Below are 23,874 nucleotides of genomic sequence, written 5' to 3'. Positions count from 1 at the left end.
AGAATTTTAAACAAGGAAGTAGCTTATCAGATTTACATTTGGAAGGATCACTGGATAAATTAGAGAGATGAAACCAGTAGATCAGTTAGGAGGCAATGTAGTCCAGACCAAAAACTGATGGGAGCCTAATCCAGGACAATGGTAATGAGAATGGAAAGAATACAAAAGGACAGATTCTACAGACATTTTTCTATGTTAGAATGAGCATGGCATAACAAATAAAAGCACCTAGCTTGGATGTTAGGTGCTTTACTGATAGAATTTAGGAGAGCCAGGTTATACAAGGAAGATAATATATTTGGTTTAGAAATGTTTAATCTGAAAGTATCTATGGGACAATCAAATGAAAATGTCGATCAGCAAAAGTTTTTTACTTTCTCCCTAAAACATATCTTGAATCCAATCTCTTCCTTCCACCTCCATTTCTCCCAGCCTAGTCCATGCCACAAACATCTCTCCCCTGAACTATGAGAAGAGTCACCTAACCAATCTCCTTGTTTCCACTCTGGCCCACCTTAGTTGGTTCTCCATATAATAACTAGAGTAATCCTTTAAAATTTTAATTCAGATCTTATCCCATCCCACCTCAAATCCTCCATTAGCTTCTTATCACATGTAGAATAAATCCAAGCTTTTTACCGTGACCTACAGGGCCCTACTAGATCTGACCTCTGATTATTCTCCTAAGCTCATTTCCTACCAAACTCTCTTGTTCATTTGGCTTCAGCCATATTGGCTTTTTTTTTCTGTTCCTCATGTTCCAGTCTCAGTGAATCATTTCAGTGACTCAGTGAAGGCCTCAGTGAGGATTTGATTGCCATAAACACAATGCGTAGTTTCCATGGTGATAGCTCCAGGAATTCCAGCCCTCTGAAATTATTTCAGCAGGTCTAAGCAGGTCTCAAAAAAGATGCAATGTAGCTTGCCAAAGTCCAGAAAAAAGCAACTAAATAAACAATCAAAAAAGTTGAAGTGGGATCAAAGAAACCCCAAAAAAGGACAACTGAAAACATGGCGTATGTTTATAATTTCTATCATGTTATCTTACCTCTGATCAAATATGACTTTAGACTCTTTCTCTAGGGTTTTTACTCCCAAGGACCTAAATCTCAACTGACTTGGAAGTGGTGGAGTCATTGAGACCATGCTTCCTTTATATTCTCCAGAATATCTAGCATACAGCTATAAGCATTTAGCACATGTTTAAGGACCACCAAAATAGAGGTGAAATTTAATGTAATTAAATTCAAATTTCAAAAGGGTAAAGATGAGGGAAACTTGACTTGGTAGAAAAAAGTAACAGTTTTAATTTGGCCTCAACCTGAGTTGACAGAGGGACTATATTCACTGGGTTATATTCTTCACACCTCCAGTAGAGTACTTTAAAATTGTGAAAGAATAGATGAAAGATTAAATATGTTAATGCAAACTCAGGCAGCATTGATAGAAAATAATGCTCTAGTGACAAAATCAGTTTTCAATTTTATCCTATCTTTCTCATATTTCTGGAATGTCATGTTTATTCCTAGAAACTCCAATTTAAGAGACATTGCTAACTAGAATGTGTCTATGGAAGAAAGACCAAAATTGTGAGGGTTCTGGAAATAGTAGTAGATGTAGGTAGAGCTAGCCTGATGAAGAGATGAGAAGGGGGCATAATAACAGCCTTGCAATATTTGAAGAAACATCCATAGAAGAAGGAACAGAACAGCTTTGTATAGCTCTAGCGGGTAGTGCTAAAGGTTGGGAGTTATAAAGAACCAAATTTCAGTTCAGAATAAGAAAGTGATTTATTACAATAATTAATATTCTGTGCTGGAGTGGGCTGACTAAATGGTTGTACACTGCCTTTCAATGGCCTTTTTTTCAGGCAGGTAAAGGATAATCACATAGCAGGATATTGTTGGGGAGATTTCTGCATTGAGATGAAGATTGAACTAAGAAAGTGTTTTCAAACTAGAATGCAACCCATTTGTGGAGCCATGAAATCAATTTAGTGGGTCCTGATCAGCATTTTTAAGTGAATTAGGATAGAATAGAAAATATCAGAGAGCATCACACAAAGCAAGGATGAGTGTGGTTTAAGAACTCTATTTTGGAACCATGTTTACATATATATGAATATATCTACAGGGTTGCAGTGTAATATGCTTTGCTTACTATGGATTGCAATAAAAAATGTTTAAAAACAATTTTTTCAAATGCACTGGAGCCTCTTCCAGTTTTAATATCTAGTAGCTCTCAGAAGTTTTATCTCTGTTGCAGAGGTCCAAAATTGCTGTTTATGAGAAAATGTGGTCTTACATGAAATCAGCAGAGCCATCTGTGTTTACCAAAACAACAGCAGACGGCGTGGCCCGAGTGCGGAAGTCCAAGGGAAAGTTCGCCTTCCTGCTGGAGTCAACCATGAATGAGTACATTGAGCAGAGAAAACCATGTGATACGATGAAAGTTGGTGGAAATCTGGATTCCAAAGGCTATGGTGTGGCAACCCCTAAAGGCTCAGCATTAAGGTGGGTGGAATAATATAACAATATCCGTGTTGTTATAGTATTCCACCTACCCTGATGCATTTTGTTGTCATTTTCTTTCTTGTGGATTTTGAGGTAACTTTTAAAAGTTTAAAATCTACAATATTCCATGGAGTTAAATAAGACGGTAAATTATGGTTTCATCTATTTAATGCATCCATTTTTTTTAATGTTCTCTCTCTCTGTGTTGTCCTCTCTGACTGTTGCTGTTTTAATTTTACAGTTCAACGGCTTTTTCAATTTAAATGGTAAAAGCCAAGTTATGGTGCCATATGTGACGAATGTTAATTGCATGGATGTGGTGTTCTTGTTACTTTTTTTCTCAAAGACAATTTCCCCATCCCGCACACTTCAGTTTTGAGCAAATGTTATCCTCCATGCCACCTTCCAATATTTAACCCTGTATTTGCTGTACAGACATTTTTATAGCTCCACGTTCTGTGAAATTTAGCCAATTTGTCCTCTTGTGCTCCTTTTTATACGTTAACGATTTCCTAAGCATTTGTGCATTTTCTTACAAGTTATGTTTTATCGTTTCAAGAAATGCTGTTAACCTGGCAGTATTAAAACTGAATGAGCAAGGCCTCTTGGACAAATTGAAAAACAAATGGTGGTACGACAAAGGAGAGTGCGGCAGCGGGGGCGGTGACTCCAAGGTCAGCCTCAATGTCACCACAACCGGGTACCCTTAGTGACGAGTAATCGGCAAGACTGTTATCTTATTATTGAGGAGAGAGCACAAGACTCACACATAAATTGAAATGACCAGGTTATTCCCCTGCCTGGCAGCTTTGGGAACCAGAAAGACTTCAGGGCGCTGCCTGCATTTTTGATCTAACTTGGGTCCCTTCTTAAACTCCCAGACAGAGGCTCCCTATCCACACCCCTTCCTTCCCATCATACACCGGACTGGCTGCCTTATGAAGGCTATGGTGTGGGTTTCACTGCCTTAGGCTTTCAATAGCCCAAGGCTTTCCTTAAGACTGTCCCCCGCCTGCCTCAGCTGAGTGGTGTGAGAAATCAAACCCATCTACTAAAAAGTCAGGTTACAGCCTCTTTTTTCCGCTTAAGGCATGATGTTGCTCACAGATGTTGGTTGGTTGATTAGAGTTGGCTTCTTCAATTATGTGTTTGAGTGATGAGATGTTGTTTTCTATATGTGATGGCCTATTTAAGCTGGCCCCACTTAACTTGAAAGCCAAAAACAAGCTCGGTTTCAAGTTACATGGGGTCTTTCTTCAATAGGCCACCTCATATATAGACTTTGCAAAGACATTTTGTATATTTAAACAAGTGCGTCGCCTAACTGTGTACTCTTTGTGTATAAATTCCTGATTTGGCTTCCTTAGCCATGTTCTTGGTTCAGGTAGGTCAAATTGTTATCCAGGCTACCATTATGAGAAAACACATCTTACTTGGCATTCCTTTGACTCCTTAATGCTCTTCGGGGCTAGTAAGAATGAATAGCTTTCCTCCAAGCAACAAGAAATGGAAGCAAGCTCAGAAGCCAAGTTAACAAATGATGGAAGGACGGATTGGGTAAGTACAGGAGAGGACCTGAAAACAGAATTCTCCATGGCCCAAAGGGAATGAGAATTATATCGAAACATGTAAGATCGACTTTTATACAACCAAGAATTCATGGGCATCTTAAGGTGAAGAACAGTGTTTCCCAACCACAGATCATCAGATAGGCAAGACAAAACTTTTCTCCTTCAAAGACAATGGTTACACCTCTGTTCCTCTCTTTCCCTCTCCATTCTTCAGCATCCTGACAGAAAAGTTAGTTTACCAGTCTGCAGAATAATATGGGTTTAGAAACACTAATACAGAGTATGTTCACAGAAATAAATTTAAGAATAACTTTCTTCAGCACATAATCTTACCAGGCATTGGCTAGGTCTTTTATTGTAAAACCTTGATTAACCAGAATCACCTAACCAGTACCCCAATTAACTGAACTGAGCACCCCCCAGTAATCCACAATGATGAGAAAGCAGCAATAGTACTAAAAGAGAAGACTGAAAGGAATTGATTTTTTAATCACTTGCCAAGCGATTACCTGTGGTTAGATCACATTCAGCTCTGTCTCCTATATCTTCTCTCCATCTGGATTGACCCTCAAATATTAGAGGCTTCTTCCCTGAGGAAAGAAAGAGGATACAAGCATTTTGAGGGGGGAAATGTTATTAACCAAGAATGAAACAAAATGAGTATTGAAAATTCCATCCATTCCTTATGGATGCCAATTAATCAAGGTTTTACTATGTGTCAAAAAGCAGTAACTTCCTTTCCCACCTATGTGAACTAATGACATTGACAGTTTAGCCAAGCTTTTGGCCTATTTGAGTTTTGGAATGGCTAGCCTGATGCCTATAGTATTTAGCACCTTCTTCCTGGTCTTCTTCTCATGTTAATAGCAGGCCACAGAGAACCCAATTATATCATTGAAATTAGTTGTGGAATGAAAATTGAGCTGGATTGGATACATTACTCTGAGGAATTCATCTCAGCATGATTAAAAGGAGCTATGGACTGTTTCAAGATGACTCTAAAACATCCACATGATGCCAACTGCCCAGAAGTTTTCAAATAACCAAATGTTTGATGTTACATAAAAAATCTACACACATTTAGCTGAATTTTCACTTTTTACCCAGATGTTTTGGTATCATGAAGACCCATAAAACTTTAGACCAGCTATTTACTAATTACAACCAACAATCAACTTTCTTTTCTCAGCTGATACTGCTGCAAAGTTATCAAGTAACTTAATCGCCGACCCATAATTTCCAGATTATAAGACTTTTATATGCAAATAGAAAAATATTTCAGTAGATCTTAAACGTTTTCAACTTCTTTGATGATAGTGCTACCTGCCAGGTATCCTTCAAATCACTTTTTTCAGTCATTGTTCCAGCCAATCTTTTGAAATAAGTCAACCGTTTTCTCAACTACGGATAATAGTATGATCAGTGCTGCATATCCAATGATTGCTTATTCTGTTTCTGGATTACCAAGGAGCTTGCCTTTATCTTCTTCCTTCTTGCTACCTGCTGTTTTCTGAAAATGAGTGAGAGAAGGGGCAAGAGATGAACTTGACTCTCTTTTACCACTATTTAGTGGTGATGCCAAAAACAAATCAATGGAGAAGAAAGTAGAAAAGGCAGTGAAACCTCATTAATTTGGAGCCCTCTAATTTATAATCTGTGATAAACTGGACAGGGGCCAGTCTATAATCTAACTTCATATTATCAGGGATGCAGCCAAGAGAGGTTTGTTAAGCAAATGAGAGTTGGGACTAGATTGTCAGTTGAATTTTTGTTTAAGAGAACAAACCTTTTTCAAATGTTGGAAGCATCTATTAGATATAATCATATTCATTACAAATATATCTGCTAAAGTACTGCTCACAAAGACCTCCGCAAAGCAATGTTTTATAGTGAGTTTGAATTACAAAATAGACTTAAAGTAGTAAAATTGCCATTCTTCAAACAGATTTTGTAATTCATGACTTTTTAATTCAGACAACCCCTCCTCTGTTAGTCCACATCAGTAAGGTTTAAATGTATTAGTAAAATGGCTTGAGAATTACAGTTCTTTATTGTATCCCATCCCCAGTTAACATGACAATTGACTGCTGAATATATCATCTAATAGAGAAAGTGAGACCCAGAGATGGTGGTGACTTTGAGAAGGTCACACAGCTAATGCTATTACAAATCTCTTCAGACTTTCAGGGTCACCTCCTGTGATAATATTGCAGATAGCAATTTATCACATCTAACCATCCAATGAGCAATGTCAATCTGACTGCATGTGACATATTTCCATAAAAATCAGGTTCATTCTCAACTACCTTGGTTACAATGCAAATGGCATATTGAAGCCATTATAGACCTCATACTGATTACTAAAAATGACAGCAATCACAAAGCCTGACATTTATGAGTGCTTTTACTTGTTAAAAAACACTTCCACACCTATTATCTCTGAAACCAGGAGAGGGAGAAAAACCTACACTACTGATCTCTTTGTCTGTCTCCTGCAACCTTTAAGTAATGATAAATGGGCAATTATGTTAAATTGTTGTCTTTTTCCCCCTGGCATGAAACATTACACATCCTAAGCCTATTCTCAAAAAGTCACAATTCTATGGAAGGAACCAACAACTATTCAGGCTGTTTTAAATATGCACATGCTTAAACTAATGAAATAGATATTTATTTTACTTTAATTTATTTTATGAATAGAAGGAATTAATTCAAAGCCAGTCACTAAAGTAGCCTCTGAACCAGACCTACAGGCTAGAACTAAAATACTTCTTAGTTTTACCATTTTTCTGAACTTGAGCTAATAGAGCCTAAATAAATCAGAACTGATCCTTCCTTGATGGACTTTAAATGCAGGCAAGGATCATGGAATTAGAGCTGTGGTTTGGGGGGTTTTAACCTGCAAATCAACCTTTTGTGTTAGTGCTTTATTACAATGTGTATGCAAATGTGGTGATTAAGAGCCAGAAGGTTGCTCTACCAGGTTTGGCTCAGCCTACAGACTAAAGGTTCCTGAGTTCAATTCTTGTCAAAGGCACATGCCCAGGTTGTGGGCTCAATCCCCAGTAGGGGGTGGGTAGGAGGCAGCCCATCAATGATTCTCTCTCACTGATGTTTCTATCTCTCTCTCCCTCTCTAAAATCAATAAAAATATATATTTTTTAAAAGAGCCAATAGGTTATTTCAGTGATAAACCCAGTTCACCAGGGGTTTGTGACACAGCCAATGAAAGTCTGTCACTGTAAATCACAGTAGAATGGGGATTTAGCTGCTGAATTACCTCATAAACATATCAGCCTCCCTCTATAGCTGCCCGTCATCTCAAACTTTCAAATTCTTCTGAAAGAAACACCACCATATTTCATTCTCTTAATCTTGGGTAAAGTGCATCAGATTAGCTTTCCCGTGTAGTCCTACCTTACTAGAGGGGGTCAGGTCAGTGAAACAAGCTATTTGTGACTGGGGTGACAAGGCATTATAAACCTTATCCCACCTCACCCTAGAATTGCCCTGGCTTTAGTTCTATCCAGGGATTTAAATAGACTCCCAGTGTCCATATTTTCTAAGCTGAAAATCATCACACTTTATGTGCTTTGGGGGACATTGGAACAGAATGTTTAAGTGGGGCCATTCTGAACCACTTGACTTCAATAAGAGTTGTACCACAGGTGCCTTAACTTGTAAGGCATATAGGAAAGTAAGGGATGAGGATGGAATATGCAGTTAAGCTTCCATTAATTAACTAAATAATTTGATGATCATTATGATTTGTAGAATATTGATAGAGAAATGCAGTTTTATTATCTTCAAATATATATAGGGACTAGATTATACTAGCTAATGTAATGCTAGGAAAGAACTTAGGGAACTTGTTTTAATAAATTCAAAACATGACCTGCAATTGAAATTGTTTCCTTTTGTACTGGTGCTTTTAAAGTACCTAAAAACAGTTTGTTCTCTTAAGAAATTCAAACATGATTCTCCTCCCTATCAATAGCAATCTTTTTTTTTAATCCCATACATTTGCTTAGCAAGTCTTCTCCTCAAAGATAGGGAAAAGTTATACTTTTAAGACAGTCCATTTCCAAATGCCTTCAGCTTCCTATTCAGTGGTACATAGATGACTGAGGTGATACTGTGTTGCCCATATGCATAAATGAGATCCTCAGTTTTGTGTGTATTTCTTCTTCCATGTATGTCCTCAATTCTCCTCTCCTATGCCACCATTTCTTAACCACTTCTCTTCCACACCCAGAAGTCTTTGACATTTTGGGGCCTTGAATAACAGATGTGAATCTGCATCTGCCTTTTACCTGCAACAAGATGGACCTTTTATTGGCAGGAGCCATCCCCAAAGGTAGACATTTAGGATACCCAGGGTTAAGATGGATCCCAATGACTCTTTACTGACACTGTTATGTGTGTAGGCAAGAATCATTACAGATTGATGGCATTTCCTTCTTGGAAGAAGTTCCTTCTTGAAAGAAGTTTCCGTGAATCATCGAGACTGGTTTGGGATCAAAGAGTAGGGTGAGTATACTATGCTCTTCATTGATTTGCATGTCTCTGTGCTGGTGCTGCCTCCTGGAAGTATGAAGAACCTGACAATTTTCTTTTCTGGTAGTGACTAAATTTGCTCCTTGAACTTACTCAGGTCTTTCTCCCAAGAGCAAATCCTCACTTTTTCTCTCAAGTGACTGCTTCAAGCAAGGGACCTCTTTGCCTTAAGAACTGAACCAGTCCAGTGACTGCCAAAACCATTGAGTTTGCAAGATGGTGTTAAAGAATAAATTCTACCACCGGAAAATAATTGTAATCCAAAAAGAAAACATTTTTGTTAAATTAACCCATTCTACTGATGTTTTAATTTTTAAATTGACTGTGTGGCCTTAACATGATTTCTATGATTAAGATATGATTATTTGCCTTTGGTGTTATCCTGATAACTTGAATGTGTTTCTTATTGAAAAATAATGACCAAGTGTCCAACACCAGAGCTACAGAAAGAGCAGCAGGAGTAAAAAGCCTGAAGGTAAGAATGCTGTTATATAATTTCCGAAAGGAAAGACACTGTTGCAATGGCATAGTGAAATGATGTATGTCTATGCCTTTTCTGCCCCTCTAAGACCAAATCAATTGGTTTCCTTTCATTTGGAGAGGAGGTTACAGAACCACACTCTCTGAAAAGTAGGACAACCCATGGAAAAGAAACATGAAAGATTTGAAACAAATAAATGCATTCAATGAGGGTGGGAACTGAGGTTGGTGGAACAGGGTGGGGCAGATTTCTTACTGAGAACAATTGAAATCCATTCTCTTTTAACTTTCTAGAGAGCGGTATAGCATTTGGCCCTTGGCACGTGAGGCAAATCCCTATTGGTCAAAAGTGGCAAAAGTGTGGTCCAAGTCTAGATTCATCTTAAAGCTTAATTTCATCTTGCCTTGAAGCAGATGTTTCTCAAAATATAGACATAAGGCAATAGCATACTTTACACTTTTTAAAAATAGAAAGAGATTGAATGAGAGAGAGAGAGACTGACTCTGCTGGTGTGTTCTGTCTAGCTTCACTACTGAAAATGCAGATAAATGAATGCTAGAATGCTCGCTAGAGGAGGGCAGTATGTGCCCTGACATGGCAACCAACTTTCAGATCTTATATTTGACTCCATTTGTTTCTATCTATTGGGGTGTAAGCTGAACTGATTATTCTTCTATGGGTCATGGTCAAGGGAAAGCTTTTGAGGAAAAAGAGAATGTTGGCACCCATTATATTAAACTCGCAATAAAAATTTGGCTAGACTCAGGGGAATGAACTAGATGTCTATGCCTCTTTCTCAGGGTCATTGGGATATCTAAATAAAACACACTTATAATAAAACTCAACCAAATTCTATAGTTTTAATTTTAATGGAATTTAAAAACAAGTTATCAAGAGAATCATATCAATTATGAACTTGGGAAAGTACCTGCAGTCACATTTTAACCAAAACTGCCTTCTCTGAGAGCTTAGCATCTTCCCTGAGCTCCTTCTCTCTGTCAGGAACAAATTGAATAAGAAGTCCTCTCAGACAAATTGGGTTATGTCCATAACCAATAATTGTTTTGGATTCCTGTTCTAGAGGGAGAGGTTGGACAAAGGCCCAGTTTGGCAGAAATCCATCAGTGAAATTCACAACTTGTAGAATCAAAGGGTCTATCACTTTGAATTTGAGAGGTTATCATTTGGAAATGCACTGGTTTTACCCACATATCTACAAGTGGCTTTGGGGCTGCTACTCTAGCATAGATGCTCATCAATAGGTCTCAATCACCAGCATTCTTAAGCCCCTTAGTAAAATGATTCACAGCTTTCAACTCCTAATGTTACATGCATGCATTATTGAATTTGCTCTTTGCACTTATATTAAATTATGATCTCATTAGCAAGGAGTTAAATAGGTTTGAGCTACATTTGTGAACTACATAGATATAAATACTCTCTCAGAGGGAGCTTCTAGCAGCTAAGCACTGCATAGCTCTGCAAATCATTGTAGCTGCCCCTGTGAAATGAGGGTCATCTGAGTGGCCAGAGTCCAGTAATGCCAACAGTCATATGAGCATGCTCTCTATTGTAAAGAAAACTTGGGCTTTCTCTAAGGGTAGAAGGATTGAAATAATTAAAACCCTCATCCTCTTAGAATCTTGCACCCAGAAACCCCTGTGCAAAGAAATGGGTAGAGATATTTTAAAAGGGCTCCAGACACTAGTGTAGTCTAGGGCCTATTTTGAAATGCCACAGCCTCCAACAGCTACTATATGGAGAGGTAAATTCTTTCACTACACATATCCCAAGGTAACCTTGAGAAAAGAATATAAAAGATCTTAGAGTAAATTTTCTCATACAGCAAAGATTTTTCTCTTGCTTGGCCTTCAATGGGCTTCAACCTAATAAATCAAGACCTACCTGGGCAGTGATGTGTGCAGCTGCCTATCTATACAGCTGGTCCTCAAATAATATCATTTCATTCAACATTGTTTCATTATAACAATGAGATGGCATAGAAACTTAACTCTTGTTTATATCAATTAGCCTTTGGTAATATTGATTTTGTTATATATCATTTCACTTAAAGTCACAGAACCCATCAATAACATTTTAAGTGAGGTCTTACTATACATGCCTGTGATTTCCTGAGTGATTCTAGGAGTTCTCCAGAAAAGGCTAGAAAATCAAGTGAGCTATTAGAAACGGTGACTTGTCACCATTAAAACCTGAAATGTCTTCAGGAGAGAGAGAGAGAGAGAGAGAGAGAGAGAGAGAGGTGGCTGTCCTCCCTCCACTGGGCCAAAGATATTCTAATAAATTGTTCAAAAAAATCACTACCAAGTATGTACCAAGAAGCAAATGTTAGTAATTGGGAATGAGGTTTGAATGAGGCATAGGGTGAGCTTCCAGCTTAGGTTGTGATAAGTTTCTATATTCATTATCCAGATATTGTGTTGTTAGAGCAGGTCTCTAATTAACTATGCAAATACACCATCCTCGCACGTATTTCTTTTACTTCTCTCTGACCTCTTTGTCTTTCCCCATAATCTACATATTTACACATATATGTACCCCTCCTAAGGGCTTTATTGAAGATCTTCTGGCATTATTAATTAAACAGACATTTGCTCTTTAGGTGTCCCTACTCAGAAGTGAAGCCATTCAGAACAGAATATATCCCATAGTCTCCTGGGTGAATGAATCATATTACACCCTGGGTTCTTATATTTTTCAGGCCTAGAGCCATATTTATAGTACAAATTCTTATCTCAGCCCTTCCAGGATCACCATTTAGAGAAATCAACTTGCTTGTTAATTCACAAGGCTATTTTTTCTTCTTTGCCGCTATCAGGAAACTCAGCACCGTCACACCACTCTCACCACATTTCATGTTGATAAGAAAGAATCCAACATGGTTCCAACTACCTATTTTAAATACACCCTAAAATTAAAATCGAAAAAATTTGGACAGTGCTTTTGAAACACATATATCAAAATTTTTAGTTACTTTTAAAGAATAAACAGTTTCTACTTTCACAGGGGAAAAAAAATGGCCGTATCATCATTTGTAATGTTGGCCATCACTAAGATAACATTGAACTTTAAAATGGCTGGTTGGTACAACCAAGGAGTGAGCTGGGAACCTAAACAACTGCCACCTGGGGTTGATGCCTTGGCTTAGTGAATACAGTCCTTTGTAGCTGAGTTATTGCCAGGTGTGGATGGGAGAGATAAGCAGAAATTTTTTATCAGCCAGTTATGTTTTCTTTAAAAGTAGAACTCATTTTCAAGGCATTATAAATTATATTACTACCCCTATTTTTTAAATTGACATTATTCCATGACTGTTCCCCACACTAAGGAATCATTATCCTACCACAGGTCAGCACTACCTTCCCATACTTATAAATGACTCTCTTATTCACATTTACTCTTACCCTCTCCATCTGATCAACAATCCACATACATTTTTATGACTTAAGTGCAGTAAATCATTTTATTCTTAGAAGAACTTTACACTCTCCCCAAAATATTTTTAAAGAATATGGAACAAAGATTTGGAGTTTGTTTCATTTCTCATTTATCAGGAAGCTGTGTATTTTAACAAGAAATGTTGCTCTGACTTAGAGGTGTGCAATTCTAATGGGAGAATTTTAGGTGAAAACATTTCTGGATGGGGAGGCATTCCCAGACCCCCCAAAATTGCATCACAAAGCTCTCCTATTCTCTCCCTAAGCCTGCCACCCATGCCCTTGTCTTAGGAGGTCTCTCCTCAGCAAAAAGTTCATAGCAAGCCCTTCAAAGGAAAGAATGCCTCACTAATTTCCATGATAGGAATCTGACCTACTTTGTGTAATTCTTTCTGTTCTCTATTGAGATGAGTATAATAAATATTTCTGACTTGTAATTCTCTTAGGTACCAGTTAAGGGCCTACAGTAATTGCTCTGAAATATTACCCTGGAGACATATTGCTACACCACAGTGACAGGCCCCAGCTGCAAGATATGCCCTTGCTAAGTTGATAGTTATTTGGAGTATGGTGGTCCCTAAAGAAAAATTCACTGTGAACATCCAAGCCCAAAGAACAAAAATAAGGAGGACTGCTACCATTATGTGTGTTCCTTTGTAGAATGCATAGTACAGAGCTGGCAGTATATTAATTTGCCTTCTGGCCTGACCTGTAATTGCTGTGCAGGCTTGAGCAGATTGCTTAACCGATCTATAGTTCAATCCCTTTACTTGTAGAGACCATAAATCTACCTTCTTAGAGTGATCATTAAGCTTGACCAATAATAATAGTTATTATAATAATTATGTGAAGTACTAAGCTGAAAAACAAAATGCTAAAAGAGAGTTATCTATTCAATAAATATTTATGGAGAGAACTGTTATTCTAAGTGGGGATAAAAATACATAAGCCATGGTTCCTGCTCTTGAGAAGTAAAAAGTGTAGTGGGAGTTACAAGACATGGGCATAAATAACAAGCAAGGTAGGAGATGAAAGAGGAAAGAGAAAATATTGAGGTGGAGAGTTAAAATGGCTTCATGAAGAAAGTGACATTTAAAATGACTGAATGCCCACCTAATTCCACATCCTTTAAAATACCAAATTATGTTCATGTGTGTGTGCTGGGGGAAGGTGTCAATAGATTTGGTTGATTTGAGTTGGGCTAGGCAGTACATCCAGTAAGGTACAGTAAGAGAGAAAATTATGGCAGTTTTTCTCTGCCATCTTGGGAATGTATTCCACCCCACAGAGACATACTGTTCTAGGAGATTTGGCCTTTACAGTACCTTCTTTTCTTGGCAGCTATCCTAACCTTGTTAAGTGGTATTATCTGTGATTCCTGATTACAGCTTTATGCTCCTTGGCTGTGCTGCTGCTTGAAATGTTTGTTTTTCTCCATTTTTATTTGGAAGCTCCCAAATGCACATTGGCTCCCTGCCAGATTTCATAAGCCCTGTGATTTTTTTTCCAATCAAAGACTAAACTTCTAGAGTATATCATTTGTCAGATTTATCTAAAGTCCTGGAGCATCAAATGAGGTCTGGATGCTGTAAGGCAGGGTTCCTCAACTTCAGCACAATTGACATTTGGAGCTCTGTTGTGAGGGGCTGTCCAGTATACAGTAGAGTGTTTAGCATCATTTTTGGCCTCTACCCTCTAAATGCCCATAGTATCCCCCCCCCACCCAGTTGTGACAATGAAAAATGACTCCAGACTTTGCCAAATATCCCCTGGAGGACAAAATGACCCCAAATGGAGAACCATTGCTCTCTAAGGTAACCTCCAATGTAACTGTGGAGGCCGTGGGAGTGGAGAGGAATTACCAGCCATTCTGTGGAAACCACTGGATGGCCTAAGGCAGAGATAGGCCATTTATCAGAAGTAGGATGCTAAATTGCCTACATACTAAGCCTAGGTTTTGGCAAGAGTGCATGGTGGCAGCCCAGAATAGGCCTGGCACAGGAAAAGTCTTTCTTCCTCCAAAAACAGCGCTTCTCAAAATTTTTTGTCCCAGGATCCTATTACACACTTAAAAATTATAGGAACTCCCCAAAATTTTATGTGTGTTATATCTATTAATATTTAGCATATCAAAAATTAAAATTGAATAATTTTAAATGAATATATTCATTGATTCAGTTTTAAAATAATAAATCTATGTTAACATAATGTACTTTATGAAAAATAACTATATTTTTCCAAAACAAAAATAAGTTATCAAGGAGTGGTATTGTCCTATATTCTTGCAACTCTTGTTAATGTCTGGCTAAATATAAGAGAATAAGATTCTCATTTCTGCTGCTTTATTCAATCTGTTGTGATAGCACATGTCATGTAGCCTCCAGGGAACTCCACTGTACATCGTTAGAGAATAAGAGTGACAGTGAGAAGGGCGGGAGATCGGGACGGGCTGCGCCTGCGAGAGGATCAACATACCTTTGGCTAGAGATTTACTACACCCGTCCTTGGAAGAGGAAAAGAAAAAACATAAAAAGAAACGGCTAGTTCAAAGTCCAAATTCTTATTTTATGGATGTAAAATGTCCAGGTTGCTACAAGATCACCACAGTTTTCAGCTGCGCTCAGATGGTGGTTCTTTGCGTAGGTTATTCAACAGTGCTGTGCCAGCCGACAGGAGGAAAGGCTACTCACCGAAGGGTGTTCATTTAGAAGAAAGCAACACTAATGATCCACATAGCTTCCTGAATTTGGGTTATATCACAAAAAGCCTTATCAGTTTAGTAATTCTAGTTAATCTACCAGGATAATGTAATTACATTTAATTTTCTAAGTATACAACAGTGATCTATTTTGGTGTCAATTTTTCAATAAAGTTTTGATTATGGGGAAAAAAAGAGTGAGAAGGGCAAGGGTGCCTTAGTATTATAAAAATAGTTTTGACCTCGCTGACCCTTTGATGAAAAGGTTTCAGGGATCCTTCAGGGGTTCCTGGACCACACTTCGAGAACCACTACTTTAAACTAATATGTCTCACTTTTATCAGCCTACTTCATTTAAGGCTGACAAACTTCTTTAAAACCCAGAATCTCTAGGGAGAGGTCTCTATTTGGACCTTAGCATGAGTGAGTCTAAATAGAGATCAGACTTCTCTGTTCCTGAGACCTAGTGAAACTAGCTGTACTGAAGAAATTGAATGAAGTAATTTGAAGAACATAGTATCTGGAGCAGCGGTTCTCAACCTGTGGGTCACGACCCCTTTGGGGGTCGAATGACCCTTTCATAGGGGTCGCCTAAATACATCCTGCATATCAGATATTTACATTACGATTCATAACAGTAGCAACATTACAGCTATGAAGTAGCAACGACAATAATTTTATGGTTGGGGGTCACCACAACATGAGGAACTGTATTAAAGGGTCGCGGCATTAGGAAGGTTGAGAACCACTGATCTGGAGGGAGGTCAGGGACTGGTAAGGGCTTAGAGAAGCAGTCTGAGTAATCTGGGCCCTTTGTAATAAGAAAAGAGGTAATACAGAAAGGAAAAAGGAAATGCTTTGTACTTTTTGGTCCTGATGGAATTGGTCACCCATATGCATCTCCTCTTCGATCTGAGCTAACTGCCAGAATCCTAAGCCCAGGTGCCAGCACCTAGCTTAAGGCATAGAGCACTGGGGAGAGGTGGTAGTGATAAAACAAAAAGTAATCGGGAAAAGGAGAGAAGAGAGCCACACCGTGAGGATTAGGGGAGAAGGCAGTTCCAACACTTATGTCAGGGCAAGAGATCGTCTGTCTGTCCTTTAAAAGTCTAAGACTTAACTTTCACTGCCAATAATATCTTAAAGAGGCTCAAAGTTTTGAGTCTATTGTGTTTCTTTGCATTCTAAGCATCTCTGGTTGGCATTTGCAAAGCCTAAGACTGTAAGCATTGATTGAAGGAACTTGTTTAAAGTCTAAAAGGACCTCAATTTCCTGGTAAGATACTAAATGCAGATATTCTGGCTTTCAAGCCCTGCACTAACTGAGAAAGTGTCACCTCCCTGACACTAAAAGTTTTTAGTTTTTCAAATCTCAAGTACTCTGAAATTACATATTATTTTAAATGATGATACATTTCTCAGAATATCTTAGGTTGAGATGCTCCCTTTGCTCTCAACAGCAACGTGGGGAAGAAAGGAAATAAGCTTTGAGGACTTGGTCTGATAGAGACCAGATCTCTGTGACTATAGGAAGTCCAACTTATCCAAAATAAGCTAGGAAAATTTATATCATGTTCATAGTTACATAAGTGTGTATAAATGTGTCTGCTTTCCTCCTTGTAAATCCGTGGCATTCAAACTAATATGCACTGGTATTAGCAATATTGTTCACATGAGTCTGAACACCCAGTAGTTTATTGCCTTGTAATAAAACTATGCCATGCTCTATATATAATATATTAATTATCCAAAGTTATTAGACATACTGTATTTAAAATTCATTAGCTCTAGAAAGACACCAGGGTAAAGGTCATTATTCCCATTTTATAGCTGAAGAAATGTCTTAAGAGAGAAAATCTTTATCATGGGACCAGTAGGGTTTCCTACATTTTGCCCAGTGGCTCCAACTGTAGTCCTTATGCTTTAAGGTGTGGAGGACTAGGTAGCAGTGGCCTGGCCTCCTGGAGATATATTAGCCTCTCAGTTAAGGAAGTCTTATCTTCCCAGAACAGCTTACCTAAGCTGTTCCTCTACACTGCTACCCACAGTAGCAGGCAGTTTGCATTTTAGGTCATGCGTATTAATAATCTAGTTTAAAACAATCTGGTTCACTCTCTGGCGGCCTGAATTGAGCATCTCAGAGAGACAGCTAGTCAGTAACTCAAAAACAACCCATAGGCCAGTTCTCCTACTGTTGAAAGTATTCCTCTTACCCAAAACACAGAGGTCCACATTATACTTTTAATACTAAGATTAGGATGTGTATAAGAATTTAGTTTGTGGAGTGAATACATGTATGGAATACAGTTCTTTCTAAGATCATTTTTGGCTGGGCAACATATTTGTGTAATAAAGGACAATCAATCAGAAGGCATGTTATTCACAAAGAATCTATTCTCTTTTCTGTTCGGATTCATTCTTTTGTCTCCTTTCACATATGGAAATGCTGCCCATTCTGGCTCAGTCCCCTCCCCCACTCCTCCATAGAACTTGCTTTCTGTCTGGAAGTACAACAAGACACCCGGTTAGATCAAACCTAATACATCTCGTCACAAAACTACTGCAAGCTGCCGCCGACGATTGTCACTTGAGGAGAGACCCTCCTCACCACACACAGCCTATCTGAGGAGTGCCTGTTTTTCTATCCTCATTATTTAACAGTGTGTGCCGATTACTCAAAGCGATATGGGCAGGCCCTGGTAAATATAGCGTTGCTGTAGTGTTAACTTTTTATAAGGTAATGCTCAGGTTGCCTGTAGTGTCTAAAATTACTCTGTGGCCAGGGCCCCCTGCTTTATCGCTTTCTATAGTTTTAAAGTAGTTTGAAGCTTGAATAACATAAAATAACATAATATAATGTTATTTATGTTATTTCCCACGTGAAGAACGCCTGTAAACCTTGCAGTATTGAAACTCAGTGAACAAGGCATCTTAGACAAGCTGAAAAACAAATGGTGGTACGATAAGGGGGAATGTGGAGCCAAGGACTCCGGGAGTAAGGTCAGTCGCTGAAGGTCTTTTTGTACTGATTAGCAATCACATTTTGAACCACTGTTTATTTTCTACCCTAAAAAGGCTTTCCTTCCCAACACACACTCCCTGACACAGTGGGACCCCTTTATAACACCAGCGTTAAAGGAATAAGGCAAACAGCAGCCTCAGAGGCCTGTCATGTGACATCAATCATTAACTCTAGAGAGCTATTGTTATAATTAGGGGATTCAATCTGGCCCACTGCATTTCCAAAGCTATAAAAGAAGGAACTGTGTTATAAGGGGGTTTTACTGTATTTCACATTTCCAAAGTTCAAAGAGAAAATATAACAACAACCAAAAAAAAAAAAGATCCAGTTGTGACAGTACTTTGTCTTAACCTGTTACAGTGTCAGAGACTTTGTAGTTGTAAATACCTTTGGTTATTAATGTATTATGTCAATCCCATCTGAAAACAGCCAAAGAAATAAATCACTAAGACTGGTCTCTGTAAGCAGAATGATTAGCTTCCTCCCAGCTGCTGTCGTATTGAGTTCAGCATCTATTTGGATCTCGAATCTCATTAAGTCTGTCACACTTCTCTCTTCCAAAGGTGTCATTTAAATCTCTGTACATAATACTTTTTTAAATTCAGTCGCATGATCCTTAAGGGTTTACATTGTCAGGATAACATCACATTGATAAGCATGAAACACTCTTCCCTGCCTCCTTCCTGCCCCCCTTTGTTCCCCTAAGAAAGTTTTTTTTTTTTTAGTTTCGATTTTTGCCTTTCCTTTTTTTTTGAACTAATATTGTGGTATCAGTTAATTCATTTCATGAAATGCCACTCATTTTCCCTGTGCAGTGAACCATTTTGCTACTGGTTTTCTACATCCCACAACAGGGAATTCTGTGAAACTTAAATACATGGAACTTGAAACTGTTCTTGTTGCTACAACTTACATGGGTTATGTCAAAGGACACTTTTTCCCCATCAAATGCCACATACATATAAAAGTCTCATGGCAGAGGGAGGGTTACCAAAAATTGGTTCATTTCCTAATGGACTGTGGAACATATTTGAAGATAGCCCCACCAGCTTCCTTAAAGAAATGATCCATTGTTCCATAAGTAACAAATTGTTACCACTTGTCTAGCTGTCAGTCATCCTAGAAGAATGACTATTTGGAAGGTTGTTTAGACATGAAGCATACACTTACCCCCTTCCTGACCATGTGATCCAATTCCAATTGGCAGTTTTAGTAAAGTAAACAAGTATAGGACTGGCTCCTATGAAAATAGAATCAGGACAAGGCCATATTGTCTACATTTAATTCTTTAAATGGTACCAGGACTAGCTGAGCCACAGAGCATTGAGTGTCAGCAATGACCATCATCTGCTCACTATGTTATCATTTGAATAAGATTCTCAATTCACTGATTTAACAATTTGGATATTCCATTCAATTGCATTCAGCAGCAAAATGGTTACATTCACTCTAAAAAGACTACAAAATGCTATTTTTTTTGTTTGTTTCAAAGAAAGGCTCCTGGCCCTTGGTGTGTCCTACCTCAAGGTAGGGCTCAAGGCACCAACTTTTTTCTTTCCATGGTTCAGCAGTTCAGTTTTTGCTTTTTCATACAGGCAGATAGCTTAGTCAGATTTGGAGAGTTTGACCTGAAAGTCACTGACCGGCTTCCTCAATTTTTCCCCTATTTTGAACAGAAAGCAGATAAGTGTAATCTTTTTTATTATTTGCTACTTCCCTGGAGTAAAAGCTAAAAATGAGCTGGATTTTTAAAAAATCCTCAGCCTCCTGGAAAAGCTTTCTGATTTGTATGGAGCCAATTCAGGACCAATAAGTTCTCCTGACAGTTTCCTTAAACTCTCAGGAAGATGGATTAGAGCCAATTCTTTGTGCTGTGCCCTTGTTCCAGCAGCACAAAGACTTGCTGCCCTAAGGATGAACACTTAGCAACCAGTCCCCAAAGGGAGCAATTTCTCAACCACCAGAGGAAAGGGGAGTGTTAATCCTTTTTAAACAAACCCTTGTGAAGTAACTCCCCAGATAAGAATATCAGGAACGGTCTAATAGTTTCACCTGGTATCTTAAAGACTAGTTGTTGACAAGTTTATCACAGGGAGAGCAAGGGAGAAAGGGGTGTTGCGGGGCAGAGAGGGGAAAGAGTGCTTCAAGTTCCCAAATGAAAAGAGTCTTACATTTATAGAGATTATGTCACAGCTCAACTCTGGCAAATGGTGTTTATTGAGACTGGAAGAGGAATGAATTGTGGTTATGTTTACAGTTTTGCTCCCATGACCAAGTGCTGTTTTATTTAGTTGTTGACACTATTTGAAGTATTAGAGGATTTAAGGAATCAAAATAAAAGATCATATAGGTGAGGATCACAACTGTCAACAGAAACAATCGATCATCTTGCTGCCATTGTGAAACATCAGTCAGTTGCCAGAGTTGAGTCATAACACTTACATCAATGTTTAGTTATTTTACAACTTAGAACTATCCTATACTGTTGTAATATATTATAATGTTCCATTGCCTTTGTTTTCTCCAAGAACTAATAACATTGTTCATTTCTCTTAGGACAAGACCAGCGCTCTGAGCCTGAGCAATGTGGCAGGCGTTTTCTATATACTTGTCGGAGGTCTGGGGCTGGCCATGATGGTGGCTTTGATAGAATTCTGTTACAAATCACGGGCAGAGTCCAAACGCATGAAACTTACAAAGAACACCCAAAACTTTAAGCCTGCTCCTGCCACCAACACTCAAAATTATGCTACATACAGAGAAGGCTACAACGTGTATGGAACAGAGAGTGTTAAGATCTAGGGGTACGGTTAAGGTCTAGTAAACTAATCAGCCTTACATTGCTGTATGTTAATCTCTTTCTTTTTTATTTTTTGTTTCTTAGTTTTTTTTCTTGTTTCAAGCATTGTCTATTCTTTGCAACCACTTGATTCTTTGAAAACAATGGTTGTGCTTTCTTGTCAGACCGTAGTGCTTTTCTAATAGTATAGTTGTAATTAAACTGTGGTCTGTGACCCAAAAGGCAAAAAATTCTCTAGAGCAGCACAGCTCAATAGAAATATTTGCCAGCCACATATGTGAACTGCATAATTTCAAGTGCTCTAGTAGCCACATTTTAAAAAGTAACACAAGTGAAATTAATTTAATGATATATTTTATTTAATCCAAGGTATATTTTCAACATGTCATAATTATAAAAATAAAGGAGATATTTTACATTCTTTTCTGCATACTAAGTCTTAAAATCTGGGTCATATTTTATACTCATGGCACATCTCAACTAGTACTAGCCACATTATCAAGTATATATTCAATAGTCATATGTGGCTAGTGACTACCATATTGGACAGTGCAGCCCTAGAGAAATCAGCTGCTCCAGAACTGATGTTAAAATAAGGAGTGAAAATGGGGCACTGCCACCTTGAGAAATGCAATGCTTCCATAGGGGAACAGTGTTCTCTTAAGTATAAGCCTGAGAAAGTTTTTTTAATCTTCGAGTTCTTTTGTTGTCCCTTTCTTGGAACTAATATTCAGGTAAGTATCTCCCAAAGAACAATCTAGGATCCTTGCTGCTGGCTGCCCCAAATTCATACTTAGATGAACCTGACTGATGCCACCTTGACTCTGGCAGCTATAGCCAACCCCACCACCACCATCACCAATAACTCAGATGTGTTCAAAGGCAAGCTTGAATTAGGATAATGCTTTATTCTGGAAGTTTTTAAAATAATATAGTCTTGTTACCTTCAAGTGCATCTGTCATCACTAACAGACCTATCTGAAGTGGAACAGAACATTTAGCAACTTCATAGCCCTTATTTTACATGGGAGATTTTTGACCTCATGAGTCAATGTCAATGTGCTTGAATTTCTACAAATTTATTTATTTGTGTTTTGATCTCCTTATATTTGACATTGTGAATCTAAATTCAGCTGATTTTTAAATAACATTTCATCCAAATAAATCATTTGTCTTCACCATAGAAAACATTATCTTGTTTGATGAAGTTGCTGGTTGTTCTTTTCTGCTGCACACTGTAAACTTTTGCTACAATGTATTAAGTACACTGAACTAACCCACTAACAAAGTGTTCCCATTGCATTGTTGAATGTACAATGCATGGATTTGTCTGTAATTAGCACTGTTTGCATGCAAGCATTTAATGTGCTATGTGCTTAAAATATTTTATTTTTGAGTAGGTTATATAGTCCCATTACAATTTGGGGCATATTATTTGCTCTTTCATAGAATGGTACATGGGTGATTTCGGCCTAGTTTAATTATCCCAAATTCTGAGATACTGGCATCCAAAGAAATAATACATCTAAAATCTGCATAGCATTTTTCCAAGAGCTCTCAACTTTATTGCATCATCAGAAAGATTTTTCCTTTTAAGCAACTAAGACTCAGACACACCACGTGACTTGTTCAAGTCAACACAACTAGATAGTGAAAGTTCTGAAACTAGAACCCAGCCTTTCTTTCTCCTATAGCTATATTCTTTTTTAAATTTCTTTATTGATTAAGGTATTATATATATGTCCTTATCCCCTCATTACCCCCAACCCCCCCACTTATATCCTCACCCCCCTGTTGTCTGTGTCCATTGGTTAGGCTTATATGCATGCATACAAGTCCTTTCTTTATTAAACCATGCCACCTCTAATCCCCATAGCCTGGTAGTTTCCAGGAACCTTGAAATCCTAGTAGGATCCTACCAAACAGAAAGCAGATCTCAAGTTTATGTCCCACTTGTTTATAAAAAGTCTTGAGGGACTGACTTCACCAAGCCTCCATATTACCCACTTATGGACTCTACATGAGGTTGTATATTCACTTCTACTTTCCCCAGAAGGAATCTTTTGAAACAAGGGTATCAGGGCTCAGGGCCACATAGCCTCCAAGCCCTCTTTATTATCAGCCATTCCATCTGAGAATCTAGGTCCCTATTCCCCAACTACTATAGCTTCAGTCCCTTGTTAAAGCCTCAGAGCAGTGCTTTTCAAATGTCAGTGTGCATGTAAGTCACCTGGGGATCTTATAAAAGTGCAAATTCTGATTCAGCAGGTCTGGGATAGGGACTAAGAGTCTACATTTCTCACAAGCCCCCAGGTCTTGATGATGCTGGTCCAGGGCTAGAGAAAAGTATCTCAGAATGTATAACTTAAGGAAAGAAGGGAAGAAAGGAGGAAGGGACAGAGAGGCAGAAAATGAAAGCAGAGATAGAATGGAAAGAGAAAGGGAGAGAGGGAGAGAGGGAGAGAGAGAGAGAGAGAGAGAGAGAGAGAGAGAGAGAGAGAGAGAAAGGGAGGGAAGGAGGGAAGGAGGAAGGAAAGAAGGAAGGAAGGAAGGAAGGAAGGAAGGAAGGAAGGAAGGAAGGAAGGAAGGAAGGAAGGGAGGGAGGAGGGAGTGAGGAGGGAGGCAGGAGGGAGGGAGGTAGAAGGAAGGAAGGAAGGAAGGAAGAAAGAAAGAAAGGAAGGAAGAAGGAAGGAAGGAAGTAAGAAGGAAGAAGGAAGTAGAAGCAAGTAGTAGTAGGAGAAAGAAAGAAAGAAGAAGAAGGAAGAACTGAGATC

The 23,874-nt window shown here is 38.4% G+C and overlaps 1 protein-coding gene and 1 pseudogene across 4 annotated transcripts in view; both read left to right on the top strand.

Annotated features, from left to right (window-relative positions):
• The window catches only part of GRIA3 (glutamate ionotropic receptor AMPA type subunit 3), a 325,805-nt gene that overhangs the window by 296,790 nt on the left and 5,141 nt on the right, over positions 1-23,874 (top strand). For 3 of the 4 annotated variants that reach the window (XR_001348947.2, XM_006082142.3, XM_023758263.1), the window contains exons 13-15: positions 2,266-2,513; positions 18,164-18,278; positions 20,857-21,104. Coding sequence is in view for 3 of the 4 variants with exons in the window: in XM_006082142.3 (XP_006082204.1) it covers positions 2,266-2,513; positions 18,164-18,278; positions 20,857-21,102 (609 nt within the window). In the remaining variant the exon portion in view is untranslated. The remainder of the gene's footprint in view (positions 1-2,265; positions 2,514-18,163; positions 18,279-20,856; positions 21,105-23,874) is intronic. The other variant, XM_023758256.1, reaches the window with a different exon arrangement.
• On the top strand, positions 14,896-15,439 carry LOC106697951 (annotated as a pseudogene).

This window comes from Myotis lucifugus, unplaced genomic scaffold (assembly GCF_000147115.1).
Source record: "Myotis lucifugus unplaced genomic scaffold, Myoluc2.0 scaffold_2, whole genome shotgun sequence".
In the NCBI taxonomy this organism is placed as follows: Eukaryota; Metazoa; Chordata; class Mammalia; order Chiroptera; family Vespertilionidae; genus Myotis; species Myotis lucifugus.
The sequence above is the reverse complement of the archived record's forward strand: the minus strand, read 5'-3'. Positions and strand labels throughout refer to the sequence as shown.